Source organism: Micromesistius poutassou, assembly GCF_964030765.1.
Source record: "Micromesistius poutassou genome assembly, chromosome: 7".
Lineage (NCBI taxonomy): Eukaryota > Metazoa > Chordata > Actinopteri > Gadiformes > Gadidae > Micromesistius > Micromesistius poutassou.
Window position 1 is genome coordinate 11,753,830 of NC_140277.1, and position 27,894 is coordinate 11,781,723.

The window sequence follows — 27,894 nt, forward strand, 5'->3', positions numbered from 1 at the left end:
GCGTCACTGCCTCTGCCGTCGCATAGCTTGCTCATGGATGCTTGATCCAACATGGCTGCCAAGGTATTCCCACCCGCCAGCCATGTCTGCTGAAGGGTACCCGAGCAAGCTATATATCCCCCGGCCCTGACTCTTCTGTGACATACCTTGCCCTAGTTCAGCACATGAGGTCATGAGAGGAGGCGGAGGAGGGAGAAGGGGGAGATATTTGTGGTGAGGCACTCCCTCATTGCACACTTTCTCCCACAGTTCACACATAGAGCCCAGCCTCAAAACTTAACCCCCATTGCAATGTCACGGCCCGCCCTCTGAGGCATCATTAGTATGCTCCTCATACAAAGTAACGCACACATGCACGCATGCATACACAAACACACACACACACACACACATACACATACACACCGATATACACACACACACACACACACAAATATAGAAACATGCACGAACACACTCTGGCATGTTTCGGCATTCCACCCACCCAACCCTTCCTTCTCCTGGTGATAGTATTTGTCGACTCCCGAGAGACCCGTGGAGCAATAGCTGTGGTACGTTATATGGCTGGGAAACTTTACAACCAGCGTCTACCATTTCTGTTGTTCTAGAGACCAACAGCCCCACAGATGCAGAGTAAACCATGATCACTGCATCACGTTTTCTTCTCTTATTTTATTTATCCAAGGCTACATTCAAGCATTCTCATTGTAATAATTATTAGATTTATATGAATTATTTCCAATTCATTATTACATTATCAAGTGAAATTGACGGATTTGTGAATACTTCAGAATGACATAGGGGCCACTTATATATGTACTTGAAATTCGTATTTCTCAGCATTTTGGAAAAGCTAAAGTGTGCACAGGAATCTATAGTGTTCCAGCTCCAGTGAGATATGGGACACGAGGAGCGGGGCAGGTCCTGTGGTGATATAAAGGTGAGACAGGAACAGTGAGTTAAGGGACAGGGACACTCTGTTCCTGTCCTAGGGGCGGTGAGTCGGGCTGGGGGTGGTGGGGGTGCAATATTTACAGTCAGGCTGGAATATTTACAGCCAGAAGGGCTGACATCACCGTGTGATCTTTCAGGTCGGAACGCCTCTGAGGAGGAGCCAATGAGCCGCTCACTTGGGGGGGGGGATGCAGGAGGTCAAAGGTCATGGATGTGGCATATTCCCCCCCGCTCTGACGTACACACAAACACACACACAATCATACACACACTCCCCTAAGGAAGAGGTGCATATATTTGGAAATTATATTAAGTTAGACTCTATTTAGCAGTAGAAAATATTGCATTTAAATAAGTGCTGAAGATGACTGACACAACATCTAGCTCAGCACAGCAGATTGCAAAAGCAGAAGCAGTTCGGGTGACAGTGACAATGAGTCTAGTCCCTAATTAATTCCTTCATCTTTTGTGGCGACAAGTGATGCACACCAAGTGCATCCAGACTCATGTACGTTGGCTTTAAATCTCAATAACGATTCACCAGCCGTGAGATATGAGCCCTTTTTCTGGTTGATTTACAATGGTTTGGTAACGCCTTGGCCCAGCCGACTCATGTGTGTGAGTTAGTGGTCTGACTCAATCTGCGTTTGCATCACAATGACTTGTCTCTGACATATCCATCCACAGTCACACACAGAGCTGCTGCTGTCTTCTGCCCTAGAATAGGATGAGAGACACAGAGAGCGACACAGAGACATAAAGAGACATAGAGGGGCAGTGGGGCGACGAGCACGATCTTGCAACAATCTGTGACATTGTAGTGCAAATGGGCCACTATGGATTTGTGGAATGAATGAATTAATGCTTTTTATTTAAAATCTATTCCATACATTTAGTAAAGTGTAGAACAGTAAACATTAAAGACTGGACAGGCGATTAATGCAACCGGCACGGTTCCGGCATGTTGGGTCTGATTGATTTTCTTTTTAATGTCCCTTCCTGTCAGCCGGTCATCAAACAGCCGTCTATATTACCAGAACCGTCGCCCCCTTTTCCCATCTTAGTTTCACCAGACCATGACCAAAATAACACCATCATCACAAATATATGGATCCTATGTGTTGTGTTGAGACTCCAGAGTAAGGGCCCCAGCCTGGAGGAGAGCTGGGTAATGAAATGTAGCTGTTGAATGTGATCACTGGAATGGACTTAAAGTGCTGCAAATAAAAGTTGTTTTTTTTCTCGTTGGCATTTTGTACTGAAGTGCAAAACAAGTCTAACGAGGGATATGAAGTATTGAAATCTGTGTCAATGTCCATTTCTGTGATAAAACGGTTGAGGGTTGATGTAAAACAGGCTAGCTGCTTTCTCATAGAGGAACCCCATAGTGAGAACTCTCTCTCTCTCGCTCTCTATCTCTCTCTCTCTCTCTCTCTCTCTCTCTCTCTCTGCAGTTGGAGGCTAATCTTTCATAAGCTTTTAATAATGAATGTGCAATTATTCTGCAGATGTCTCTGTTGCTAGAATCCCTCTTTCCCTTCCTCCTCTGGTATCTTGAGCAACACATCACATTTGAGGGTGTGCTGCCCTCTTGAGGTTAACATCCATCAATCGTGGTGCACAATTACATATTTAATAGGGTTAGGGTAAGGGTGTACCCTTAACCATTAACTATTACCCTCACCCTTATGCAAAAACGCTCATGCAAATACCATATAACAATGTTTATTACTGCATTAAGTACTGTTAATAATATTAATTATCGTACCCTTATCGTAAAGTGTTGAAAAGTGTAACAGGACTCATAACCACCCTCCCTAACCCCTCGCTGTGTTCCCCGTGTGTAGGAGGACTATGACCGGTTGCGACCGCTGTCCTACCCAATGACCGACGTCTTCCTCATCTGTTTCTCAGTCGTCAACCCGGCCAGCTTCCAGAACGTCCGGGAGGAGTGGGTCCCTGAGCTGCAGGAGTACGCTCCCACCGTGCCATACCTGCTCATTGGCACACAGGTCAGCACGTCAACACACACACACATGCAGACACACATGCGGACACACACACACACACACACACACACTATGAAAGAATGCAATACCGTCATTTATTGTTTTTGAATTGTCACATATGGAATATTCTAGTATTAAGCGATTGTCTGGAGTCCTGAGTCTGGAGAAAATACTTTGAGCCTTTAAATTGAGACGCAATGCCGAGAAGCAAAACTCTATGTGGTTCCTCGGCTATCGGGAAAGAGTAAGCCGGGGTCCTGCGGTAGGAGGGATTATGGAGAATGCAGCTGGAGTTGGATTTATCCTCCTGTCTCCGAGGCTTTACCTCTCCTTTGTCAGTCGGCCTTCAAACTTCATCCCCAACCCTTGCTCCTCGCATCCACTTAGCACTTGGGACAGGCGCGCTCGCAAATCAAGCACGGCCACGAATGGCATTAATACGGCTGCAAGTCACTCCATGAGTTGGGTTGGTGTTTGTGTACAGGGGAGGGCGATGAGCCGGCTAAATGGGTTATTAACGAGATAACGGGGTGTGCGTGCGTGTGTGTGTTCTGCATTTCAATGAATGCGATAGGAGAGTTGAGTATAGAGAAGAGAGGCAGAATGGCCAATAGACACTACAGCGCATATGGATCAATATGGCTTGGTTTAGAATATAAAAAAACAGAAACACAAAAAGAAAGCTGGCTGTGCCAGGATGTTGAATTTGCCCAAAGCTTTCGGATCAATACAACAACGTTGTATCGATAACATTAAAGCTGTTTTCATTATAAGTGCTGTGGCTAAGATTCAATCACTTTTATTTAAGAACCTCTCTACACTCTACACTGGAGTATATACAAAGGAAAAAGGATATAATTATTTTCTACAATGCATCTATCATTCACCAGCGTTAAAATATGTATGTAGTCAACCACAGAGGATAATTCTCATTTGTAATCCTGATTAATCTTTTGAGTTACAAGACTGAACCTGGCGTACCATGGTTGTCCAGTAATTAATCGGCCCCCATATCCCCTCACTTTAAATCTATCGCAAAGCTGAGGGGACATGGGGGTGAATTATCGGACAATCCTCTCAATAAGGTAGACCAAGTTCACTCAAACTGAGTGCAGGGTCTTGCATTCGTATCCACCTATAGCCCTGTGTCTCAGTCAGTAAAACATGTCATAAGTAGACACTGGCACATATTGAAAAGTGACCCTCAAATTGAATGTTAATTTCAGACTCTTCCTCAGAGAGAAATCAAATTGGCCTAAGAAGCCCGCAAATTGACTATCTTAGATTCCTAGTGGGACTTTTCTTTGTCATAATTGTATATACTGCTATTCTATGATTAAGGGCAATCGATTCACCCACCTGAAGTCAGGTCTTGCCATCAAGGCTAGGGGCAGAATCAATACTAAATATGTGGTTTACCCTTTAAAATGCCCATGTAATTTGTTTTATGTTTGGAAAACAAAACCAAAGTCATAAGCCAGGATCTGTGAACATAAGAAGTTATATTTGTAATCATGATGATAAATCATTAGTGGATAGACACTTTAATAGTAGTTGCCATAGCTTGGGTGAACTACATTGCATGGGCATTGAGGCAGTGGAGATGCCCTGGAGAGGTTGTAACACAGACATAATCCTTCTTCAAAGAGAGGTCTGTCGATACACCTGCTTAATCCCCGTTGGGATGAATGAGGAGATTTCCTTTGTTTGTTTCTTATGAAGTGAACATCGATTGTGTCGTGTTTCTTTGTTTTTCTATGTTTTGGAGACTATGTCTGGAAAGGTTGTGTCTGCCCCTGTTGGGATGTACTTGTTGTGCTGGTTGGTTCCCTATAATTAACCACCTGTCTATTCTGACCAATTCCTGTCCAATCAGGACATAGTGTCCCTGATTGGTTCGGAGAATCCATCTTCCCGGTCAATCACAGGTGTGTGATTGTGAAACTTGTGCAATAGCGGAGAAACGTAGGAAGGGAGGGAGCAGAGAAGGTGTAGATGTTTTCGTGGTTGTTTCTTTCAAAATCTTACCCTCTGCTGTCTCTCTTTACAACTCTCAAATCTTACCTACAGCACTTTTATTGGCAATTTTTACACACATGTTTTTGTCTTCCACATTACAGATTGACCTCCGAGATGATCCCAAGACCATTGCCAAACTAAATGACATGAAGGAGAAGCCCATCGCCACTGAACAGGGACAGAAGCTTGCAAAGGAGGTGGGAATGTAAAGAGCTCCCCACCCAGCTACTGTTAAGAAAGTGGCTAGGTGATTTAGGCCTATTGGAGGGCAAACCTAATGTAGATAGGAGTCTCTGGACCACACTATGGCCATAGCCTCAGTGCCTCCCAGTTCATGGGTGTGCAATAATAATAATAACATTAAAATTAAGTCATTGAATATATCTTAAGCGCTTTCAAGACACCCAAAGCGCAGTACATAGTGAGTGTGGGTACCATCCACTACCAATAATAAAATAACTTCATTTAATTAAAAAAATAATAATAATCATTTAAAATGAGTTTTGTATTCAGGTATAAAATATTATTCGAATCAATAATTCAAAATGTCGAAACAGAAAATAACTTTCATTCTCATTAAGCTAACATTGATCATTGCTGCACATTGACATTGACGCTGGCGAATCACAGTCTCGTTCTCTGGCTCTCCTGTTCTCCCAGATTGGCGCGTGTTGCTACGTGGAGTGCTCAGCCTTGACGCAGAAGGGCCTGAAGACGGTGTTCGACGAGGCCATCATTGCCATCCTCACCCCCAAGAGGAAGAAGGGTGTGCTGAAGAGGAGGCTGGCCCCGCGCTGCATCAACTGCTGCCTCATCACCTGATACCCAGAGGCTAGCCAACCCGGAGCCCCGCCGGACCATAACCAAACAGAGGGATACGAGCAGGCCAAGCGTGGACGATGTGAACCATCCACAGCAGAGTGCAACATTTTTAAGGACATGAAATTACAGTTGAAGATGTTGAGTGCCTTCTTTCTCACTCTCAAGAAGAAGAATGAATTGCCATAACTCTGCTACCGTTTAGCACTGGGTTTGAAGTTTACAACCAAAGGAGCACTGAACTCTGATCTCTTCTTAAAGACCTTGCTTTACCAACAGATGTACCTTCTTTTATTACCATTTGTAACCCCATTTTTCCTGTGCAAAACCTTGTAAACAGTCCAAAGTAGGAGTTTCTACTCGTTGTGAGGAATAACTCACTTTTAAAGAACCCCTTCTGTTTCCTTGTGATCTCAGACAACTCCAAGTAGAACCTAGATTTGTCAAAGTGAAGGGTCTCTACATGAAGGACCCTGGTCCTGATAAAGTGCCATTTTAACACAGGCCACCCACCCTCACAGCAACATATCGTGGCAGGGGTTGTTATTCTGGTTGCACCCATTCCCGGTGGAAACCAGTAAGCGTTCTAACATTTTGTATGGGCCATAGGAAAAAAGACTTACGGGATGACATATGAATGACCTATTTAGTCATTCAGCAGATGCTTTAATCCAAGCGACTTTACAGTTCATTCTGACACGTCATTACAAGAGGCAGCAGGTAGCAGGTAGCAGGTCACAGAAGCCTACAAGAAGACGGCAGATATTGGGTATCGAACCCAGTCCCTTTTGGCTGGAAGTCGAACAGCCTTGCCACTATGATTCTTGAAGATGTGAATGTATGAACAGCGGGCGATTCAAACTCAGTGAGATATTTGTCTGAGGTTACTTAAATTTGTTCAGTTTCAGAATAATCTGAGATCAAGGTTGTCAACAAAAGTATAAAAAAACACAATATTTCTCCTTCAAGTGATCATTTGTGTGTTATATTACAGTTTATTTCTTTGAGTCTTTTTGTAATCGTATTGATCATGACAGAATGTAGAGGGTTGGGATGGCACTCTGCACATGCGCTTTACATTGTGTGCGTGTGTGTGTGTATGTGTGTGCGAATGCGAATGTGTGTGCAATTAATGGCACGCATTCAACAAAACAAAATATGTGTGCTGTTATAAAAAAAACCGACATCAGGCACTGCATTTCGTTTTTGTATTGGTGAACTGTATTGGTTTAACCTTGATGATGTCCACAGATCTACAAGATCAATCATCCAATGTGTAAACTTTTAACACAACAAAAATAACTTTTTCCCCTTTTAATTTTTGCTAGAAAAGAATTTGAGAGAATCTTTTTTGTTGATAAAAGCTGCTGCAAAACTTGCAATATGCAAGTCATGATCCAATGTCTAACACCCAAAAACGAAACAAAGCTTTTCACTTCTTATCTGGTGCACAAAAGCAACACACATGCTTTCACCTGGTGGTTACCATGACCTAATGCTGTAAATCAAATGCAAAACATGAAGCACACTGTGTTCATTACAAATGCATGCGCACATGCACGCACGCACACACACACACACACACACACACACACACACACACACACACACACACGCACACACACACACACACACAAACAAACAAACAAACAGGCATGCACACACACACACACACACACACTTACAGACTTTAGGAGGGGGGTTAGATTGAGCACAGCCCACTGTCTTTCCAAGCACACTCATAGTTTCTACAGCTCTGGCTTTCGCCAGCTTTGGAAATGTTTTCTAAAAAGTTGAAGATCGGGTCAACTTAAAAAATGCCAGTCAAGTGTGATCAAGATGAGTTGTTAACCAAATCATAAGCGTTGCTGACTTATTAAGTCTTTATGCATCGGCCGTAGGCTTTGCTGCTTACTGTGTGACATTTCATGATGGTGATAATGATAAACACATTTTTAAAAAATGCTTTTATGAGAAACATGTTGAAACTGTAATGTTGACAGTGCTAAGCCTCTCTGTCCCAGCCTGTGATATATGCGGGTTCGTTCCTGATAGTGTTTCGCAGAGGGATTGCTGCCATATCGTTTTTTTCTTTTTCTTTTTTCCTTCTGATTATGCGTTCTTGAGGTCCACCCTCAGGCCTAAGTGCTGCACATGTCAATGCATTTCTCCTGTCGGGGCTGCCCTCTACTCTATAATAAATGTGTTTATTGTGTTAACAAACAGCCTGAGAGAGTGTACCTCAGCCATGACAGGGACAGTGTTTCACTACATTTAAAGAAAGTGTTTATTTCTGAAGGTTATAGCATTATAACATGCAGAGCCATCCTGCAGAGAAGGTGGCAATTACAGTGTAACACGTCAATTTATTGTCATCCTCAAATAAGACAATTGTTATTTTCTTTGGATCAAACTAATGAAGCATCTATGTGCATCTGTAAAAAAGACACCCACACCTGGAGGGGAGTCTTGATGCAAACTTCAAAATGATTGCATGCACGACACAACTTGTCTTGCTTTTTCCTTTTGTAATTTCCTTTCTAGAAAGAGACATGAAATAATTCACCACAGTGTTCTTCATATCAAGGCTTTACAATATATGATATCAGGCAGTATTGCAGTAAACAAAATATAAAATGTATTTGAACGTGTTGACAAAATAACAGAAGAAAAGAAGGATGCTGCCAGACATTAAGCCATTACGGCAAGTCCATTAGCAAACAGACAAAGATTATTAGACAAAAAGTTATCAAAAAAACGATCAAAGGTTCATTCACCGAAAAAATATGTAATATTAATTACATATAATATAATATTAATTACTTAATTACACAATAAATATGTATGCAAAATCAAAGTCATCTTCCAAAATCGTATTAAACTCCAGACAAACATGATGATAAATGAATCCTAGAACATTACAGAGCATGGTATACCAAACATCTCTTTGTAATAATAATAATATTAATAATAAATTCGATTTATATAGCGCTTCTCTAGGACTCAAAGACGCTTTGTAGACAGAGGTTCAAGTGTTTCAGGTCCTGATGAGTGACGGGAATTCTTCACGGGTCTTGGGGTTATCGTGGAACTCGCCCAGCATGACACTCGTCATAGTCTTGCTGTTGATCTTCTGAACTCCTCTCATCACCATGCACATGTGACTGCATTCCCAACAGAGACAAAGGTTCAGTTAAAGCTTTAACGTAAACGTGTATACAACACCCAAACTGTAATTAGTCTAAGGCAAGAGTCTAGCAGGCCAATGGGATTGAATAGGCTACTCACTCACGCTGCCTCCACCACCACAGCGACCCCTGCAGGCTTCAGGGCCTCATTAATAGCGGTTGCGATCTGTTTGCTTAAACGCTCCTGAACTGTAAAAAAAGAGAAGGAAATACAATATTGTACCATACAAACGACAAATTGTTAAGGAATAACGGAATAACGATCCAATAATGATTTAAAACATTTTACCTTGTAATCTTCTGCTGTAAATCTCTACGATTCTAAAAATTAAAGAAAGAGAGTTGAACATACAGAGAAATCTGACCTTTTTTCGAATTCTTTAATCTTCATAATTTATTAGATTTATTTCACGTTGCGTCAAAAAATCACTTACCTGGCAAGCTTGCTCACGCCCACCACTTTCTCGTTGGGGATGTACGCTATGTGAACCTAAAGTGTCAAACAAACAAACATGTCCCGGTGTAAGACCAACCAAATGACAAAGTATATAGAATCATATTGTACTGAGTAATGTTGATAGGCCTATATACATGTTTTTAAGTTGATTATATTGGATTACCTTGCCAAAGAACGGCACCAGATGTTCACAGAGAGAGAACACGTCGATGTCTTTGACCATCTCATCGTAGTTTTCATCAAAGATCGCGTTATTGAGGATGTCTGAAGACACAAGCAATGTTAATCAAGCAATGTTAGTAGTGAAGCAATGTTAATAATCAAACAATATTAGTAATCAATCAATGTCAGTAGGCCTAGTCAAGCAATTGTAATAATCAAGCAATGTTAATAATCAAGCATTATAATCAAGCAATGTTAATAATCAAGCATTATAATCAAGCAATGTTTATAATCAAGCAATGTTAGTAATCTAGCAATGTTAATAATCAAGCAATGTTAGTAATCAAGCAATGTTAGTAATCAATATAAATATTAAGAATAAATATTATTCGTAATTCTAGCAAATGTGTAGAAAAGTAGTCTCTCTAGTCATTGGTGGGATATGACACGTCAGTATTTTTTTAAAGATTCTATACGAGCATGTAAAGTCCATAGTCAGCGCTGTGAAATAATCTATCATTCATTATATTATGTCATTACTGGACATATACACATGATGCATCATGCACATGCACTTCTCCAAAAGTCGAATAGACATTTCGCTGTGAAGAAAACGCTGTCGGTGTCATTTATATTTTCACTCACCACCAGATGGCACCAATGGGTCTATCACCCTTTGAGCAGGGCCTCGTTAACAGTTAAATCTAACCAATTTTCCCCTAAAACCTTAAAACGGTTTCATTGGTGCACCTAATGAAAGGGGTGTGATTCATGGTAAGTAATTGATATAGAACAACAAACATACCAACTGACTTTTTGTTATGCCAGTAGCACAATCTCATCCAGGTGGCAAACTCATAGTTGTCTTAAAAGATTCAATGAATAAGGAGTTGACAAGTCCAGTCCTAGGTGCTTATTAGTTTGGCAAAGTAAAAAACGCAAACACTTTACTTTTAATCACATTTTACATACAATTATAAATTGCATACAAATTATTCTATAAAATGCACATGGACAAATAAAATACAAAATAGGCATATTATCCTTCTTCTTTGTTAATACATCTATGCACTCTTGGGATTATAGTAGTCACACACACACACACGCACACACACACACACACACACACACACACACACACACACACACACACACACACACACACACACACACACACACACACACACACACACACACACACACACACACACACAACTATCAAATAACGCTGCAGTAAGTATGGAAACTATCCATACGAAATTGCACCAGAGCAATATTGGGACCTCATAATTGCCCCTCATTCGTCTGTTTTTTTAATACATTTGAAACACAGGGGCTAATGGGCTCGGTCTGCTGCTGGCTTCCCTTGAGGTGGACCTTACGTCCGACTAACTGCTTCATTATGAGCCGAGCTTCCTGTGCCCATTATCTCCCTCTGCGTTATGTGGTCATGAATGATGTGACTCCGACAGATGACCTCATCTCTGGGCGCGGGTGAGTGTGAATACTCCTTTAAGGGTTCTCTGTTTAATTAGTGTCTGGAGGATAAAGAAAACGACAGAGAAAGTCATAGTCTATGGGGCACCATGACATGTTAAATCACCAAGACACGTTAAAGCACTACAGATAGTATATTATTATAGAACAATAGGTCATATAAGAGAGGTTAGTGGCTGGTGATTGTTGTTGTTCCAAATTGATGGTAACTGTGCAATAGCTCATTGTGATTGCACTGCAAGAAAAATAAAAAGTATTGACAAACATGTGTTGAAAACAACAGTCAAAATGCATAATATTCAGGGTAAATGATATACCTATGGGGCTACAAGACGTACAGTTTAATTTTTATATCATGAAATAACATAAATAAACTAGGTGACGTATTCCGTCCCACCTCACCTGGCTCGGTAAAAGCAGGATGATGTATTGTATTGTATTGTATTAATTTTTAGATTCAGCCTCATCCCGTCGCTCATTGGCAACGTGTGACGCCTATCAGCCAGAGCCGGCTCCAGGGCTTTCCCTATCCGTGTATGCTGTCGGAAGTTCGCAGTCGTTCCTCTCTCTCCATTGGATCACACCGTTGCCACTCTGACTGTTTCCCGCATGCAAGCCACGGAATGCCCATGTGTATGTCTCTCCCATTCCTCCGTACTGTGCTCAGCGACCGTCGTCATACGGGCAGCCAGGAGCAGGGACGGCCACGGGAGGAGAGAGGACTGCCATGATGAAGAATAAGAGCTCGCCGCTGAGAAAGACATCTAGCCTTTAGATGAGTTTATCATGTGTATATCATCAAACCGTACAGCCTTCGGAATGACACTCACAGCGATCTGCGTATTTTTTGGTTTCACCCGACGCTGTGGACCGCAAGGGGGATATGTGCCTGACTTGTCTTGATAGCCATTTTTTGCAGACAAAGAGCGCTGTTGAGTAAGGCTTTCCGAGAGACGTACGGGTAAGCAGCACACGCAGAACACTCGTCGTTTTTTTCTAGCGTATAGTCGTTTATTGTTCATGATGGCGTCGTGAAGAGTGGCGTGTTAAAAGCGACTCGATACGTGTAGATAATTTTACAAGGTAACCCGCTAGCCGACTGCATCCCATTGGAAGAGGTTGCTAACGGCTAGCTAGCTGGACGGCTCGCAAACCTGTACCAACCCGGGATACTTTTCCCGTTAGGATACCCCTCCAACCCCAAGCCCGACATCGCTTTTATCCCCCCTCTTATACGTATGTATATTCACAATATAACCACACTCGAAAATGGTCCGTACATGTATGTAATGAAAAAACTATAGATCTAAACGTGTGGTTGGAGTATCTGCTGGTAAACTGGCAGAACTGTACCGGGAGAAGAGCGGCCTCTACATAGCCGAGGCCTTCTGTACGCTGCCGTACGGACAAGTTTGATACTAGCGGCTTCCGTTTTATCAGGGGCCAGATTAACGGTCCGGCCCGTGGTAGCTGCTCTCCCCATACTGTAGTGGCATAAGGTTTCACTGGCCAATGGGATGGACATTGGTCTGCTGATGCGAAGAAAAAAACGACTAATTTGACTCATCAAATCTGCGTTGTACTCCAAATGAACCATTTATGCCTGGGTTTTATGTACAACTTCCTCTTGTTCATACTAAATCCTCGTTTGAACGAAACCCCTTGATGAGTGTGTGGTGGTCTACATTAACTCAGATTAGATCATCAGTTCTAAGGACAGGTCCATATTGAAGAGAACTTAATATTTCAAATTTATTTTGGACAGTGTAAAGAGGGTTCCTTCCCTAATCTGGTGTGCAGTCCAGGCCTCTCCTAGTTCAGAAAAATCCCATGAGAATGGGTGTGTGACTGTTGAAACACTGCAGTAGCCTATTTTTTAAAAACTTTTTTTTTTTATCAACACAAGGCTTTAAAAGACTATATTGCATTACCAGTGGTGGCAAGGATTTCAAATCACAATTACATTACTGCAGTTCAGATTTGTCTGCTACACTAAAATCACAACAAACTCCATAATATAACAAATATATACATATATTCTTTATTTTGGCTGCAAGGCAGATATTTTCCAAATGTCCACCTCTATTCCTGTAATCTGTGTGAAGAAAACTATTGCTTGACACACACTCCCAAAATATGCACTGTGATGGAGAAAAGTATTACTTGACTAAGACTTTATGTCATGATGGTAGTTCTTGTCAACAAGCATCGTAACCTGTAGTGACCAATAGCATTCAACACCCACTCAGTCTCAAGTATGTATTTGGTGTGTCTGTTTCCTGCTTAGTTTCTTTCAATAATGACAGTACTTATGAGTCAAAACCGCTACATCTAGCTTGCTGGTAAACACACTGGTTTCGTCAATTTGTATCCATCTCAATCAAATCATTGTTCCTTTTAAAGAACACATTTGTGAGCTGAAGTAAAACAATAATGGAACAAAATATTGTGTAAACTTCTATTAGATATGTAGAAAAGTGAAGCAAGTGAATAAGTGACCCTAACAAACTAGGTCAACCCAATCGTCCTTAGATTGTCCCTACAAGAAAACCGTGTGTGTGTTGGGTTCATTTGTAAACCTCTTTCACATCGGTGTATGGCTGGTTGCTTTTATTTTATAAAAGCATGCATGTGCCAGTATTATCGCTACACACTGACATTTGACACGGCCTCCATAATGATGCGCTGGGTATGACAGTGGCTGTGTTGGCTAAGACGGCTATCTAGAAAACTTGTTAGCAGTGAGTATTCTAAGCACTAATTCCATGTACTAGTTCTAGTGAATTTCGCCAATTAATTTGATTGAGCCAAGCAAAAAGATGACTTATCCTCACTGCAGACAAGTGTACAAAATATGGTACCCCCATGTTCTGTCCACCAGACCCAATGTGAATCGTCTTTTCAGCTCACCACACATTTTTTCCAGTCTCATTGCTTTACCATTACAAGATTGGTTGTTTGGATTTAAGCCAGTTAGAGGAGGCTTAAAAGCCTTAAATAATATGCAAACCTTTTTGTGACACATCCATCAGTACTGACTTGGCTAACAACATTTGGACCAGTGCAGCAGAGCAGACCTGCACAATGCATCTGGGGTCATTGCAACAGACGTCTTGCACATGGATGGATTAATGGCAACCGCCACTGATGATTCCCCAACCTGTGCCTTGGAAGTGTAGACAGCGAAGTGAACACCGCTGAGAAAGATTAATATTCCATTAATCAAGTTTTTAATGCCAAACAAAATACCAGTACACAATAATAAATGCAGACAACAATACGTTGTATCGCTATTTCCCAACTCGATAGTATTGAAATGTGCATTTTATTAATTGTGTTTTGTTTATTTTCTGCAGTGATTAGCACGCAGTAGGCTAAAACACCAGCCCGCATGGAAAACCTGAGCTTTCTTCCAAAGATGGAGCTGATTTGCCTCACAATTCCAGTTCCTCCTGGACGCATGACAGAAGGCTGCGAACCTCGTGCAACACAATCAGCCACCAGCCAAATGTTGGTAAATCTAGTTTGTGGCCGGTTAGGATTGTACATACCCAGCCATATTGGCAAGTGAGTGGCTATTGTAGGGTTATTTATTTAAACTTTCCATCTACTTTCTAACTGGAGGGGCCTCCTTTAAATCTTATTTTGATTGAATAAATCAGTGAATTCAAATCTTTGAAATTAATATAATGTGAAAGCCTTACACAGATATCTGTAAATTGGGGCTGGCCTGTTTTCCCAAGAATCTGACAAATTGTTGAATTCCATCTGTATCATTGTGTGTCTAGAAGGGAAATATACTTGATTAGTATTTGCTTTCCGTTGGCCTCTTCCATTGACTTACAGAGTAGCAATGGCACTCGTTTAATTACTTTTGAATATGTCCTGCACAACGAGATAGTAGTTTGTCTACAAACACAGATAATTCATCACTTTTTCTGCTCTATGATTATTAGGGTAGTTGTGACGTTCCGCTGACAGGTTACCCGCCATGTTCCCCACATGTCACCTCCACTACCCCAGCAAGAAGCAGCTGATAATATGATTGCTCCAGCAGTGCATCAGATGTGGCCTAATGATCACAGTGCCACACAGTTTGTAAACAAACTACAATCTTGTGTCACTGCTGGCACTCGTTTTGAATAAGCATCTATTCAGAACCCATTGGAAATCTTTGGAAAGTAATTAAAAGTGCATTCCCCTCACACAAACAGTAGCTAGGCTACTGTAATTGCAAGTCAATGGAAGTGGCTTAGTGAAGGCAAATGCTCTCCCAGCTTACCCTTCTGGACGCACAATGATGAATTTGGAATGAAACATTTCATCTGTATCAGGGTAAGACAAATGCCAATTTACAGATATCGCAACGTATCCCTTTTAGCAAAACAGCATCTATATTGTTCGGCTTTAACTTTTTAGTTTTACCTTATTTATTTTTACTTTTTAATTTATTATTACGACTCAGTCTGTATATATGTCAAATGTACTATGCCCTTTGATGCTGCGCTAGAAGTCTTTTGGTTCCCATTCACGTGTTAACAGACTTTCATGTGACTGAAAGGTCTCTCCTTCAGACATAGGAGAGAACTCTAAAACCCTGGATGAGTCGCTAACATTAAACTAAGATGATGTGAACAGCATTACAGTTAAGATAATTTGTATGTGTGGCAACAATTTTCCCTTTGTAACATCAAAATCCTAAATTATAAAATGTTAATTCACACCATGAAATTTGATTTAATTCATCGTCTTTAGAATGGAATATACATGAAAGCAGGCTTCCCATGAGTGACCTTTTTAATGTATTTTTCCTAACTGAAATAATCGGTGGCATGTTAAACAGAATTCATGCCTATTTCATGCATATTTAGTTCAAAGGGCAGTTCAAACATCACAAAAAAATGATCTTTTTGTTTTGAAAATGTTGAACCATCATGGGTTTTAAGTTATTTGTAAAATGGCCACAAGTGAAAGATGGTCATTCGTTTTCAGAGCCACCTATTGGAATCTGTGATTAATGTAATGTCAATGTAATGAGTAATACTTAACAGGCAGAACAATATCAATTGAAAGAATGGGATATGTAATGAGGTTGTGTTGCAACTTTGAAAGAAGGTAGGAAGAATGTTGTGAGCCATAACGGGGTTGTATAGAATAATCCATGGCAATCAGAAAATCCCCTTGCAGCAGATACACTGAAGAGAAGCCGTGCCAGTTATAGCCAGTCCACCACACTCCTCCAGACGGAGTGCTGTGCAGACACACGTGGGCCTCCCGAAAGGCAGACAAAACCACAGCGACTCGAGTCATGTCGCATCTGGTGATATAGCCCAGCACCAGACAGCCTGACAAAGACCATACTTTGTCCTCCTAGCAACTGTGTCTGTGACTACGGCTGTTGGTCAAGGTAGATGTGCTCCGGAGTGTCTTGAATGGCTCTCATGATGACATGCCTTGTGACCCAACACGGGTGCGGATCGAGGCAGCGGCTATAACAAATCTGTTGAGAGGCCGTGCCTAATATCATCAGTAAGATTAGTAATGGTCTTGTCATGGGATGGGGGTGCGCGGCTCCTTGTTCTCCTCCTGTCCACCCACCATAACGTCCCTGCTGCTGCTGACCTGGCAAATTCCTGTTTGAAATGCAAAATAGGACAGTTTCTCTTTCTCCTTTTTTTCCATTGAGAGTGGATCTATAGCCATGGAGCGATGCTGAGTTAAGAGAGCAGGATTAACAAGGGAACGGTTAACCTCTACTTAAAGTAATTTATGTCAGAAAAGTGCATGGTTTCAACTCATGGCGCTGGTAAATGGCGGCGTTATTTCTATTATGTCATGTGTGTGCATGTGCATAGACCCTATGGGACGACTGCACAGATCAGCTAATTATAGTATATGATGGATACTGAATCTCTGGCTGCAGCCTAAAGGATCTCTGTTGTTTAAATACCCGGCCTAGCTCCACCGTATCCTCCCTTCATGCATGTCGATCTCCATTCAGGGTCAAAACGGTTATTTCCGTAAAGAGTAAAAGAGGGGTTGGAAAGGTTGGGTTAAGATTAAAGATTGAGCTCAGGAAAACTTGCCTAAGCAGAGGGAGTAAATCATTGTTTTCCTCCCATTTGGCCTGGCTATAGCATGGTTTGAATTATGGCACTCAAATATATATATATATATATATATATATATATATATATGCAAGTACTTTATCTTGAAATATGCCAACGTCACCCAGATCCACGCAGCCCCATGTGATACGGTGGCAGTAAACACAGAAAACACAGAAAACACGACCCATCGTTGACAAAGCAACTGCGTGTGTCTTCTGTGCACATGTGTGTGTGTTTGAAACGTTTTGTCTTTGCTGTAGGAGGCTGGGGTAGGGTGGGAGTGGGTGAGTAGGTCAGGTCTAGACTGGCTCTGTATTACAGTACATACCAGCATATCAGCTGGGAGCAGCTCCCTGCGTTCATTTATAGCCGTGGCCTTGTGTCGCTGCACGTCTGCCTGGCAACTCCCAGCGCTCTGCTGTTTCAGCTCCTCAGGCCGACCCACAGCTCAGACACTTTGGCCCCGTTAAGACGTGCTGCACATCTAATTACTACATGCACGGCATTCTTGTGTGTGTGTGTGTGTGCGTATGCGTGCTCGCTCGCTCGCTCGCTGACTTGACACTTTTCTATTTTTTTCTTCCATGACTTGCAGGTCCTGAGGGGCTCCTATTGATGGAGACGGTGGGCAAGATGTGGAGCAACTTGCGAAGCAAATGCCATACCCTGTTCCACAGCGACAGCTCCGGTGCGGCCTGCGACGGCATCGAGGCGGACGCCGTCCACTGCGTGGTGGACCTCTGCCCGGGAGGCGGTCCCGGCGAGCCCCAGGCCTCTGCGGCCCCCAGCCCGTCTAGGAGCATCCTTCCGCTCCCCCTGGTCACAGCCGGGAGAAGACACCACCACAACTGTGTGTCCGATATCCCCCAGATCGTGGAGATCACCATCGACAAGGACACGGAGGACATGCGCGGCGGCACGGCGGGCGTCCCCATGGCCCGCAGAGACTCCTACTCCCGGCACGCTCCGTGGGGGGGCAAGAAAAAACACTCGTGCTCCACCAAGACCCAGAGCTCCCTGGAGGCCGACCGGCGGTCCGCCAGGTCGCGAGGCAGCGGGATGCGGCGCGACCGGCGCTACGGCATCAGCTCCATCCAGGAGATCGGGGACTGTGCGGGACCCGGCGCGCGGAGCCTCGGCGTGCGCTCGCTGCGCCAGCGGCTCAGCGACACCGTGGGCCTCTGCCTGCCGCTCTCGGCCCGCCGCCGCTCGTCCAAAACCCCCGTCGGGTCCAAGCGCAAGATCCACCTGACGGAGCTCATGCTGGAGACCTGCCCCTTCCCGCCCGGCTCGGACCTGGCCAACAAGTGGCACCTCATCAAGCAGCACACGGCGCCCGTCAGCCCGCATTCCTCCACCGCCCTGCTGGACGCTTTCGATCCGGCCCACTCCTCCCCCGAGGACGAAGAGGAGCGCCTGCGCGAGCGCCGCAGGCAGAGCATCGAGGAGGGCGTGGACCCGCCGCCCAACGCCCAGATCCACACCCTGGAGGCCTCGCTGTCGGGCTCCTCCCTCTACAAACTGGGACCAAAGATGGCGCCTGGCGTCGGAGAGGGCTCGGGGGAGGGGGTCGCCGGGCCGTCGGGGGCCTGCGGGCCGGCGCTGGCCACGGCTATGGCCACGGCCCAGGACTGTGACTCCGAGGAGGACTCGACCACCCTGTGTCTGCAGGCCCGCAGGCCCAAGCAGAGACACGCCTCCGGGGACGGCCGGCAGCAGCAGCAGCAGCAGCAGCAGCAGCAGCAGCAGCTGCAGCCGGGGCCCTGGAAGGTCCACACCCAGATCGACTATATCCACTGTCTGGTGCCGGACCTGCTGCAGATCACGTCGTTGCCCTGCTACTGGGGCGTGATGGACCGCTACCAGGCCGAGGCGCTGCTGGACGGCCGGCCCGAGGGCACCTTCCTGCTGCGCGACTCGGCCCAGGAAGACTACCTCTTCTCCGTCAGCTTCCGCCGCTACAACCGCTCGCTGCACGCCCGCATCGAGCAGTGGAACCACAACTTCAGCTTCGACGCGCACGACCCGTGCGTGTTCCACTCGTCCACCGTGACGGGCCTGCTGGAGCACTACAAGGACCCCAGCGCCTGCATGTTCTTTGAGCCGCTGCTGACGGCGCCGCTCCACCGGACCTTCCCCTTCAGCCTGCAGCACCTGGCCCGCGCCGCCATCTGCCGCCGGAGCACGTACGACGGCATCGGCGGGCTGCCGCTGCCCCCCGCGCTGCAGGACTTCCTCAAGGAGTACCATTACAAACAGAAGGTGCGCGTGCGCTGGCTGGAGCGGGAGCCGCCCCTCAAGCTCAAGTAGCGCCGCGGGGGGGCCGCGCACGCACATGCACACGCACGCTGGGAGGAAGTACAAAACTCTTTGAACAGATCCGCCCCCCCCTCCCACCCCCCGTCAGCCAATCAGGAGTGGCGGTACTGCAGCCCTCCGCTGAAATGGCAGTGGATGAACGGAGTCTAGGTGAAAACAAGCTATACAAGATTCATTCTAATCTTTATTTTAGTTATTAACATCACAGAGTAAAAATGACACATGATTATATTCAGTATAACGCTGTCTGGCAAGCGTGTTTTTTGTTGAACAGGTTATTTTGACTTGGGAGGGAGGCCGCAAATATCAGCACTTTGTGTATTTTTCTCTGGTTAGTTCATTTTAATTTTGTCTGCCTGATTCCCCCCATCGTCCGCCTGCCTGTAGACCTACCTGCCTGCATGCAAGCCCACATTCTAGTTGGCTCCCCACAAGGTTAGCTACGTTGTACAGATCACTTTGTGCTTTTCCTTTCCATTTCTTCCCCCTTGCTTCTGCCATGTTCTTGGTTTGGACGGGACGGTGTGTGTCGGTTGGAGAAAAGGCGTCCAGTGATGCACTCGACAAAAAAAACTGCAGTCCGAAGTGTAGACCTGTGCACTTTGCATGTGTATTCGTTCTGTGCCTCTCCTGCGCTCTCTCCTGGGTACACGGTGGTATCCTCCAAGCCAGGGTTTTTCTTCAGAGGTTCGGTGGCCAGCACAGAGCACTAACATTACAGTAGAGCAGCAGATATTGGGGGACAATGCAACATAGTAGTTCATTCCATAGGAACAACAACTTTGACTCGATCAGCAACTAGGAAAACAAAACACTGGCTACAGGCACTTTAACTCATTGCTGGGGGTTGGGGCGATGTGAACCGAGTCAAACATCACTTTACAATAATAACTGACGCCACAAGGCCTTGTATGATGTGATGGTTTGTAATTTGGATATTTTACGATGTGGGTTATGAACATGGAATGGGTGTCGGGGTGTCCCTAATATTTTTCTATTGCTTTCTAGCATTATGGTTTAAGCATTGGCTAAATGCTTAAAACCATGGTAAGAAAATGTATATAGCATGACCAGCTACAACATATTGATGATTTTACTGGAAATATACCATAAGACCAAGAACATCTGAGCAATGTTAAAATATCAGAATAATCCATTTAGATGTGTCGCCCAGCTCTGTGCATACAGTTGTGTACTCACACATGCACACAATCAATGTTCCTCCCTGGAAATACTGTTCACCAGTCCCACCACATTGTGGACTTCTGCTCTAGCCAGAGGCAAGAGTCAAATGTTACTTCAGACGGGAGTGTGTTAAAATGCACTACTCCCGCTTCACTCGCTCATATCTCTGTATGGAGTCCTTCTGGTGCTACGAAAAGGTTTCTGGTGGTACGTCTCCCCTTCTCTAAAACATGGCAACCAATATTGTGTAGTTAAAATGTAGACCCTCTAAAGGATTACCTTGTAACGTTACAGACAGACTGCTACTTAAATGCATAGAGCTGTTTTACGATTCAGTGGCTTTCACATTAACACTTAAAACGTGTCTCACTTTAAAGAGCACTTAAATGATACTGCAGCCTATTCGTGGAAACTGGCATCCCTCTTATCTGGGACTTAATTACAGATTTTTATTTATTTTGTATAATTTCTACTTTGTAGTCTATTGTTTTGAAAAGTTTAAGAAATCTACAGAGTGTAGTTGAGTTGCAACATGCGAACCATTGACTCAACCCTCGCCTCCCCTCAAATCTGGACATGGTTGTCGCCCGCCTGGGTGGACCTATGCTGGTCAGGACCCCATTGAAACACACACAGACTCTAGGCCCATCCATCCGCTCGCTGTGCTTTTATGAGTTGTGCTACACCAGAGGGAAGAGGGAACAAGTACCAACGTAACCCCCCGTGCCTTGAGAGACGAGCGCAGTGGCGCGGCGTCTCGCTGTATGTCAGTCCAGAGCTGGGGCATGACATGCTCCACCGAGCCCCAACTAGACGGTAGCGCGTGTGTGTGTTGGTGTGAGGAGGGTGCTAGCTCTGAGCTCATCTCATTATCCATGGTGCACACCTTTTTATTTTTTATTATTATTATTTTTTTTTTAACGTATGGAACAACAATAATTAGGTGGTGCTATGTTTTTTTTTTTTTTCTTTTTTAAGCTTAGGAGATTTTAATGTCAAGGCTTGACATTGTATTCCAACCATTTCTCTCTCTGTCGTTCAAGTGCACATTTCTACTTTTGAGTTAAAGGTGGAACCAGGAGAGGGCTAATGGGTCTTCTTCAGTGGCTGGGCTACCATCCCCCCCCCAGTTGGTGGTTATTTATATTCTGCTCCTAAAGATTTGGATTAAGATTGTATTCTTATTAATATCAGAGCTCTTTTCATGAGGGTGGCTGTGGGACGAGAGGCTGAAATTGTTATCGAAACTTTAACTTTATTAATTTCAGAAAATATTACAGCTGAAATTTCCATAAGGCGATGATTTAATGACATGGCCAACTTTGAAAGATTAAGACCTTAAATTACGGGGGTGGTATCAGCGGGCAACTAATTAAACCACCAGTACATTTTACCCGTAGCATTTCCCAAGCTTCTGTGAGCAAAGCCTTCATGGTGGATGCTGGCTGTAGCACCGACACCGCCCAGCCCGGGTGTCTCATCGGCGTGCTGTAATAAGAACCCTTTGAGTGGCTCTCTGCGTAGGGTTTTCCATCAATAAGCGTTTAATTATAAGGTCCAGCTGAGATGTACTCACCACTTTCTGGACTGTGAGAAAGTGATTGTTGCCGTTTGCGACTCCTGGAGCTCTATATATAATATTATATGATATTATATATAAATATCTATATAATATAATATATACGATATATATAATATCACGGCACAAAGCGGTGTGCGCCTCCGGATTATATTATTAACCCATAAACGACGGGCATTCCGGCGTCTCTCCCTCTTCCACAACAGGTACAGACACGCAATAGTGGTGATCTCGGCCATGGTTGATGAGAATGAATTGGCATGAATGACCGTTGGCGGGCAAAACGCTCCGTGACAAAATTCGCCCCGCGACACGTTTCAGTGCACACATTAAGCACAGCGACAGATTTCGCTGAGTCGCGCGACAACATACACATGTTCGCTCGAACAGGTGAAAATTGTGTCTCGGTGTGAACGCACAGTAAAGGTGGAAGGTGGAACTGGCCTACCACCCACTGAACCTACATGGCCCAACCCCCTGGCCTTCCAGCGGAGTCCGCCCAGCACACGGCAACAATGCCACCTTCCTGAATTTCCACCTGTCTGGTTGTGCTGCGAGCAGAGACCCACACCCCCCGTCACCCCCCTAACCCACAGCCCCACACCACCCTCCCTGGCAGAGTCCCACCCAAACCCGCCAGCGCTAATCGCAGGCTAAATTTACCTCTCGGCGATCTAAATTTACCAGGTGCTAAAAGGGCCACTCTGTGTTGCCTAATAGGTGCTGACTGAGTCTTTGGTAACAGAGAAGGGACTCAATTTTTTTTTCTCCCCCCCCCCCCGTACCTCACCCTACTCCTGTTCGCGTTCCTCCACGGCATATTCACACTATACCTGTGGTGGTGTTGGGGAGGTGAGCCGGTGGTTTGTGCACCAAAACTGGACAGCTCAGTCTCTAGTTACCATAGAAGAAATGAGAGAGAGAGAGAGGGTCTTCAGAGCTGGACTGAGGCCTGGCTTACAGTAGTTCTCAGCATTAGTTGAAGTAAATGGCACTTTAAATGGATTGTTTTTGCATCGGGTGTGGCTGCTTGAGGTGGAGTAAGGAGGTGTACAACGTGAGCAAGGTGGGGGTCTCGGATGAGAGACTGCGCTCTCTGATGAGTGAGTGGGGGGGGGGGGGGGGGACGTGAGGCGACGGCAATGAACTTGTCAGTGGATTTTATTTAGTCATGCGTGCGTGTGTGTGAACGGACAGAGCCACATGATGATGATGATGATGATGATGATGATGATTAGGAGGAGGAAGGGGTGTTTTGATGGACAGCCTGTTTAGTGTTAGATCAGTCTGGATCCTGGTGGTCAAGGCCCCTCTCCTCTGGCCCAGGGGCAGGTGTTGAGTCGGCCCCCTCTGGCCTCTTTTCCCCATGGGAAACCACGTACGTGTACCATGTGTGTGTGATGTAGCACCATTTCTAGCGTGGATATATATATATATATGAAAAACGTTTTTTGTCTGGGGGGGGGGGGGGGATTTTTTTTATTTTGCATTAATTATTTGTTTGCACCCTTGAACAAGTGTCATCGAAAAGAGTATCGCACACATCCTCATGCATCAGTTAGGGGTTTGTGAATGTGTGCGTGTGTGTGTGTGTGTGTGTGTGTGTGTGTGTACATGGATCACGTAACGCCAGCACCGCCTCTCGATGTGACTCAACCCACCACCACCACCACCACCTGAGAAATTGTTGAAACTGACACCCTTCAACCACTCCCCACCATGGGAAAGACAAAGGACGGGTGTTTACATGTATGATCTATGTTCTTGTGCGGGGGGGGAGGGGGTAGTTTGCAATTGAACTATTTTAAACTTGTGTTGTTAGAACCACACTTATTTTAGCTGCACTATGAGTGCCTCGCTGGTGGCAGGAAACCACTGGGTCTGGGCTGGACGGGAGTCTCGTAAACTCCCCCTATTTCCCTCCTCCCTGCCCCACTATGACTCACGGTTTCAGCTGCTCGGAGGACAGAAAAAAAACTAGACTAATTATTTTAAAGACAAATTTTATTCTTTCCCATATATATTTCTCTTGGAAAGCTGGGCTAAGTGCTATATGCAAACATTAAAATAATGTGATGTATGACTTAAAAAAAAAAAAAAGGTAAAATAAAATATTATTTTTCATTATTACTTCTCCCTAATATGCAATGGAGTGGACTCTTGACAAAATGGTTGCAATCCTCTGTCACTTTAAAATGCTGTATGTGCACATTGGTTGCTGTGGGGATGCGGGGTGTCGAGGTCGACGGGACTTGACAAAAGATGGGAACCAACTAAACGGTTGTCATTCTCCAGCGCCTCCCTTGTGTTCCCGGGCCGCCTTATTCCTTATTCGTTCTGACCAATCGGGAAGGACCCTCGTGAGCCCCTCCCACCTGACCCACCCTCACCACCACCATCCCCTCCAGACGGGGCAGCAGCCCCACCTCCACGGGCCAACCGAACACTCATGTCAGATGAATATCACTGTTCCAGTTTTTGCTTCTCTCTCTCTTTCCCTCTCTCTCCCTCACTCCTTCCTTCCTCTTACTTTGCTTTTCTTTAGCCCGGTTTCTGCCGTTTCCTCCTGCTGTCCAGGAGGGTTTGGAGAGTGTAAATGACGTTATCATGTTCACGTTTTCACCGTTTATGTTCTGTATCTCTGTGCTTCATTCACCACCACCACCTCCCCTCCACTTCAAAAAAAGTAGAAGCAAAATCCACTTTTTTTGGTTTCCCCGGAGTATAACCTGTTCATTTTAAAGAGCCGTATGATGGGACACTTGTAGCTGTCACTATTGGTGCTTGGCTTACGCTTCATTGTCTTAATATTCCAAATAAAACTTTAAGTGTATTCCATCGTGGTCAGTGTTTTAATGTTTCAACATGACTGGGGAGCCTTTGCGGTCATTATGCTGCTCTTAAAACAAAAAAGAAAAAACCACAACTTTAAAATCAATGTGTAACTGATTTAGCGATTTATATACATAATATGCTTTTAGTTTATTTTATTTCAGCTAGTTCGTTTTTGTATCCAATACGTGTGGATGTGGCCCTACTGTGTGCTACTGTGACCCTGTGTCTGGTTTCAGGTTTTCTCTCTGAATCCAAGGTCTGCATGGACGACGCACCGAGCCGTCCTCCAGGATGCAGAGCTCTGCAGTAGCTCGGCTCTTTCTCCCAGGCTGCCTTTTCCTTCGGTTGGCTGAAGCCAGGCAGATGCAACCAAATGCTGCCTGGAATGAAACCGTCTAATATTTGTTCATTTGACATGATGTATTAATAGCACGTGGGGTTATCGGTTTCAAATGTGCTGCTCAATTGCTTATAAATAATTGAGGCTCTTCCTGTAGGGCAGTGTGCCGGGGAGGAGAGCTGGTATCAATTGGGCAGGACGGTGCGGTCGGAGAAGAGAGACATTGCACAGCAGATGAACTTTAAAACCACAAAATACTAGAGTGCTTTGTTACCCTGTCGAAACCCCCAAAGACACTGTCGTTTCCAGGGGCCAGTGTGGCTCTAAATGCCAACCCCATAGCTGGCAAGACATGAGCTCTGTTGACTAGGTTTTGAAATCCAGAGCTTCATTGTTTTGGAAGTTCTTGACGACGGATCAATCCCACAGGGTTTCGTCCCACTGTGGTGTTGTCTTCCTTCCTGAGAGTCCTCATCCAGCCCCGTCTGGGTCCCCAGAGTGTGATTTGGAAAACGGCAGTTGGCACACCAAGCCTCCATAAGTAGTTGGTTATTGGCAGGCCTTTTGAACGCGCGTTAATGGTGAGAACCATCACTCAAGCTGTCTAGATGTATTGGTCAGTGGTGCGTAAACCTGCCCCACCCCCCCCCCCCCAACACACCGTCACAGTCTGAGCTTTTGCAGGAGTTTATTTGAACTGAACCCCACCGGATCCACACCAGTCCTCCCGTGTCTCTTACTCTGAGAGATCCACGCAGAGAATACATAGAGTGGAACTCAGGGCAACTGAACCGACCGCAATGGCTGTGCTCGAAGAAACTCTGTTTTTGTTTTGGGATTGCCTGTTGAATTTCCCAAAATACCATATCGGTATCGATGATTCCTCTGTCTTTCACAAAGTTAGTGTGAGCAGCATGTTTACTATGGTAGCTAACGTGGCTTTTCAATACCATGCGTGTTAAAGTATCTTAGGTTCCCTTCATAGAATGGTCAATCAAAGCTTTCCACGGGTTGTTTGGCCATCGGGACTCAATAAATCACCCCAAGGAGCTTGGAATATTCCAATGTGAGTGTTTAAAAGTCAAAGTCGATTTATGACTCAAATTAGGCAGAAGCTGTCATCCAAGTTTTCTTTTGTCTCATGCTGTCATTTTCCACTAGTATGTAACACTTACGTACTCGCTTGGCTAATTGGATTGCACACACCATATACACCGATCCTGACAAACTTTTCTCAAGACTGGGATTCACCAGTAGTGACAACATATCAAAGCTTTGATGGGTTGGTGGGTTGATAGTTGGTTTGTCTTTTGCTGGTCAGCCAAATGGCCTGACTTGGACTTCTACAATGGCTAAATATGACATGAGTATAATATTAAAAGCACCCCCAAACATTCCTTTCTGCCAGTGTCCCGGACCGAAGCAGCCTGGATTCTATTCTGAGAATCTGTTCTGAACTCTTTGAGTGACTTCACAGGTTTAAAGGACTTAACAGTACAGGCGGAGGAGAACAGAGAGAATAGAGTGTCTGGAAATGGACTGGAAATCTTTGGCTTTCAAGGTTTTGTGGAGGAAATGTGTGCAGGGAGGGACCTCCAGTTAACCTTGCACAGATGTACACCTGCAGTCATTCATCTAGCATTCATGAATACACAAACACACAAACACACACACACACACACACACACACACACACACACACACACACACACAATGACATGTGTATGTCATAACTGAAATAGGGCTTTTACATCAGAATGTATCATGGGGTTTCATGTTTTGACGGTTCTCCACCATTCTCTGATGCCTCGAGAGCACTGTAGTAGCCTACTACAAAATCCTAAATCAACATACATATACCGCCAGCTAGGCTAAACGCACTCCCACAATGTCAGCCCATAACAACAAATATTTCACGTTTAAACGACTAAACAATGACCAAAACAACAATTGCTACCAATAACATTCCTATGCTCCTATACTTCCTAAATGGAGGTGGTCATTGCGATGTGACGTTGCGATGTACAAGCCCTATACACACACTGTCTGTTGTATTCACACCTGCCACTGAGCATCCTTCCCTGGTGACGCAGGTTAACTGGTAGAGGAGGCGGGGCTTTCAGGCTGCAGGGCGATGCCCTCGCTAATAGGCCGGGTCTCCAGTAGAACGTGCTCGCCATCGCCGTGCCACAGCCGGGCCTGTGTTTGCCTCCTGGGTCACTGAGGGGTTTTGGAAGGCCCGAGCAGCTGCTCCATGCATAATCAGGTGCAGAACCGAACGTAGCCAACAGTATGAGCATGTGGACATTCAAGCCCATCATCAAAATACTCTGAATATCAGTCAACCCATTCTTAGTGACGGGGGGGGGGGGGGGGGGGGGGGGGGGGTCAAGGGGTTATGAATCCCCGTCTCCCCTCGTT

General features: G+C 44.8%; 3 protein-coding genes across 3 annotated transcripts in view; 2 read left to right on the forward strand and 1 right to left on the reverse strand.

The window, feature by feature from the left end:
• LOC311350574 (rho-related GTP-binding protein RhoQ-like) overlaps positions 1 to 7,447 on the forward strand; it is a 9,230-nt gene extending 1,783 nt beyond the window's left edge. Inside the window, 3 exon segments of the mRNA XM_084470632.1 lie at positions 2,802 to 2,966; positions 5,084 to 5,179; positions 5,643 to 7,447. Coding sequence (XP_084326758.1) covers positions 2,802 to 2,966; positions 5,084 to 5,179; positions 5,643 to 5,804 — 423 coding nt within the window. The 3' untranslated portion in view covers positions 5,805 to 7,447.
• A 1,096-nt stretch (positions 7,448 to 8,543) lies between these two features.
• On the reverse strand, positions 8,544 to 12,015 carry LOC311350196 (GTP cyclohydrolase 1-like; the record flags this gene model as incomplete). The annotated part of the gene is made up of 6 exons (XM_084470204.1): positions 8,544 to 8,965; positions 9,094 to 9,178; positions 9,279 to 9,310; positions 9,424 to 9,479; positions 9,610 to 9,710; positions 12,000 to 12,015. 6 exons carry the CDS (start codon positions 12,013 to 12,015, stop codon positions 8,839 to 8,841), a joined length of 417 nt encoding a protein of 138 aa, XP_084326330.1. The 3' UTR covers positions 8,544 to 8,838.
• Positions 11,779 to 23,518, forward strand: socs5b (suppressor of cytokine signaling 5b). Its single transcript, XM_084470628.1, has 2 exons — positions 11,779 to 12,066; positions 17,811 to 23,518. Exon 2 carries the CDS (start codon positions 17,831 to 17,833, stop codon positions 19,523 to 19,525), a length of 1,695 nt encoding a protein of 564 aa, XP_084326754.1. The 5' UTR covers positions 11,779 to 12,066; positions 17,811 to 17,830; the 3' UTR covers positions 19,526 to 23,518.
• Positions 23,519 to 27,894: the final 4,376 nt, after the last annotated feature.

Excerpts from the sequence above, each read along its gene's own strand:
- socs5b (XM_084470628.1), top strand. The coding sequence starts at position 17,831 with ATGGAGACGGTGGGCAAGATGTGGAGCAACTTGCGAAGCAAATGCCAT.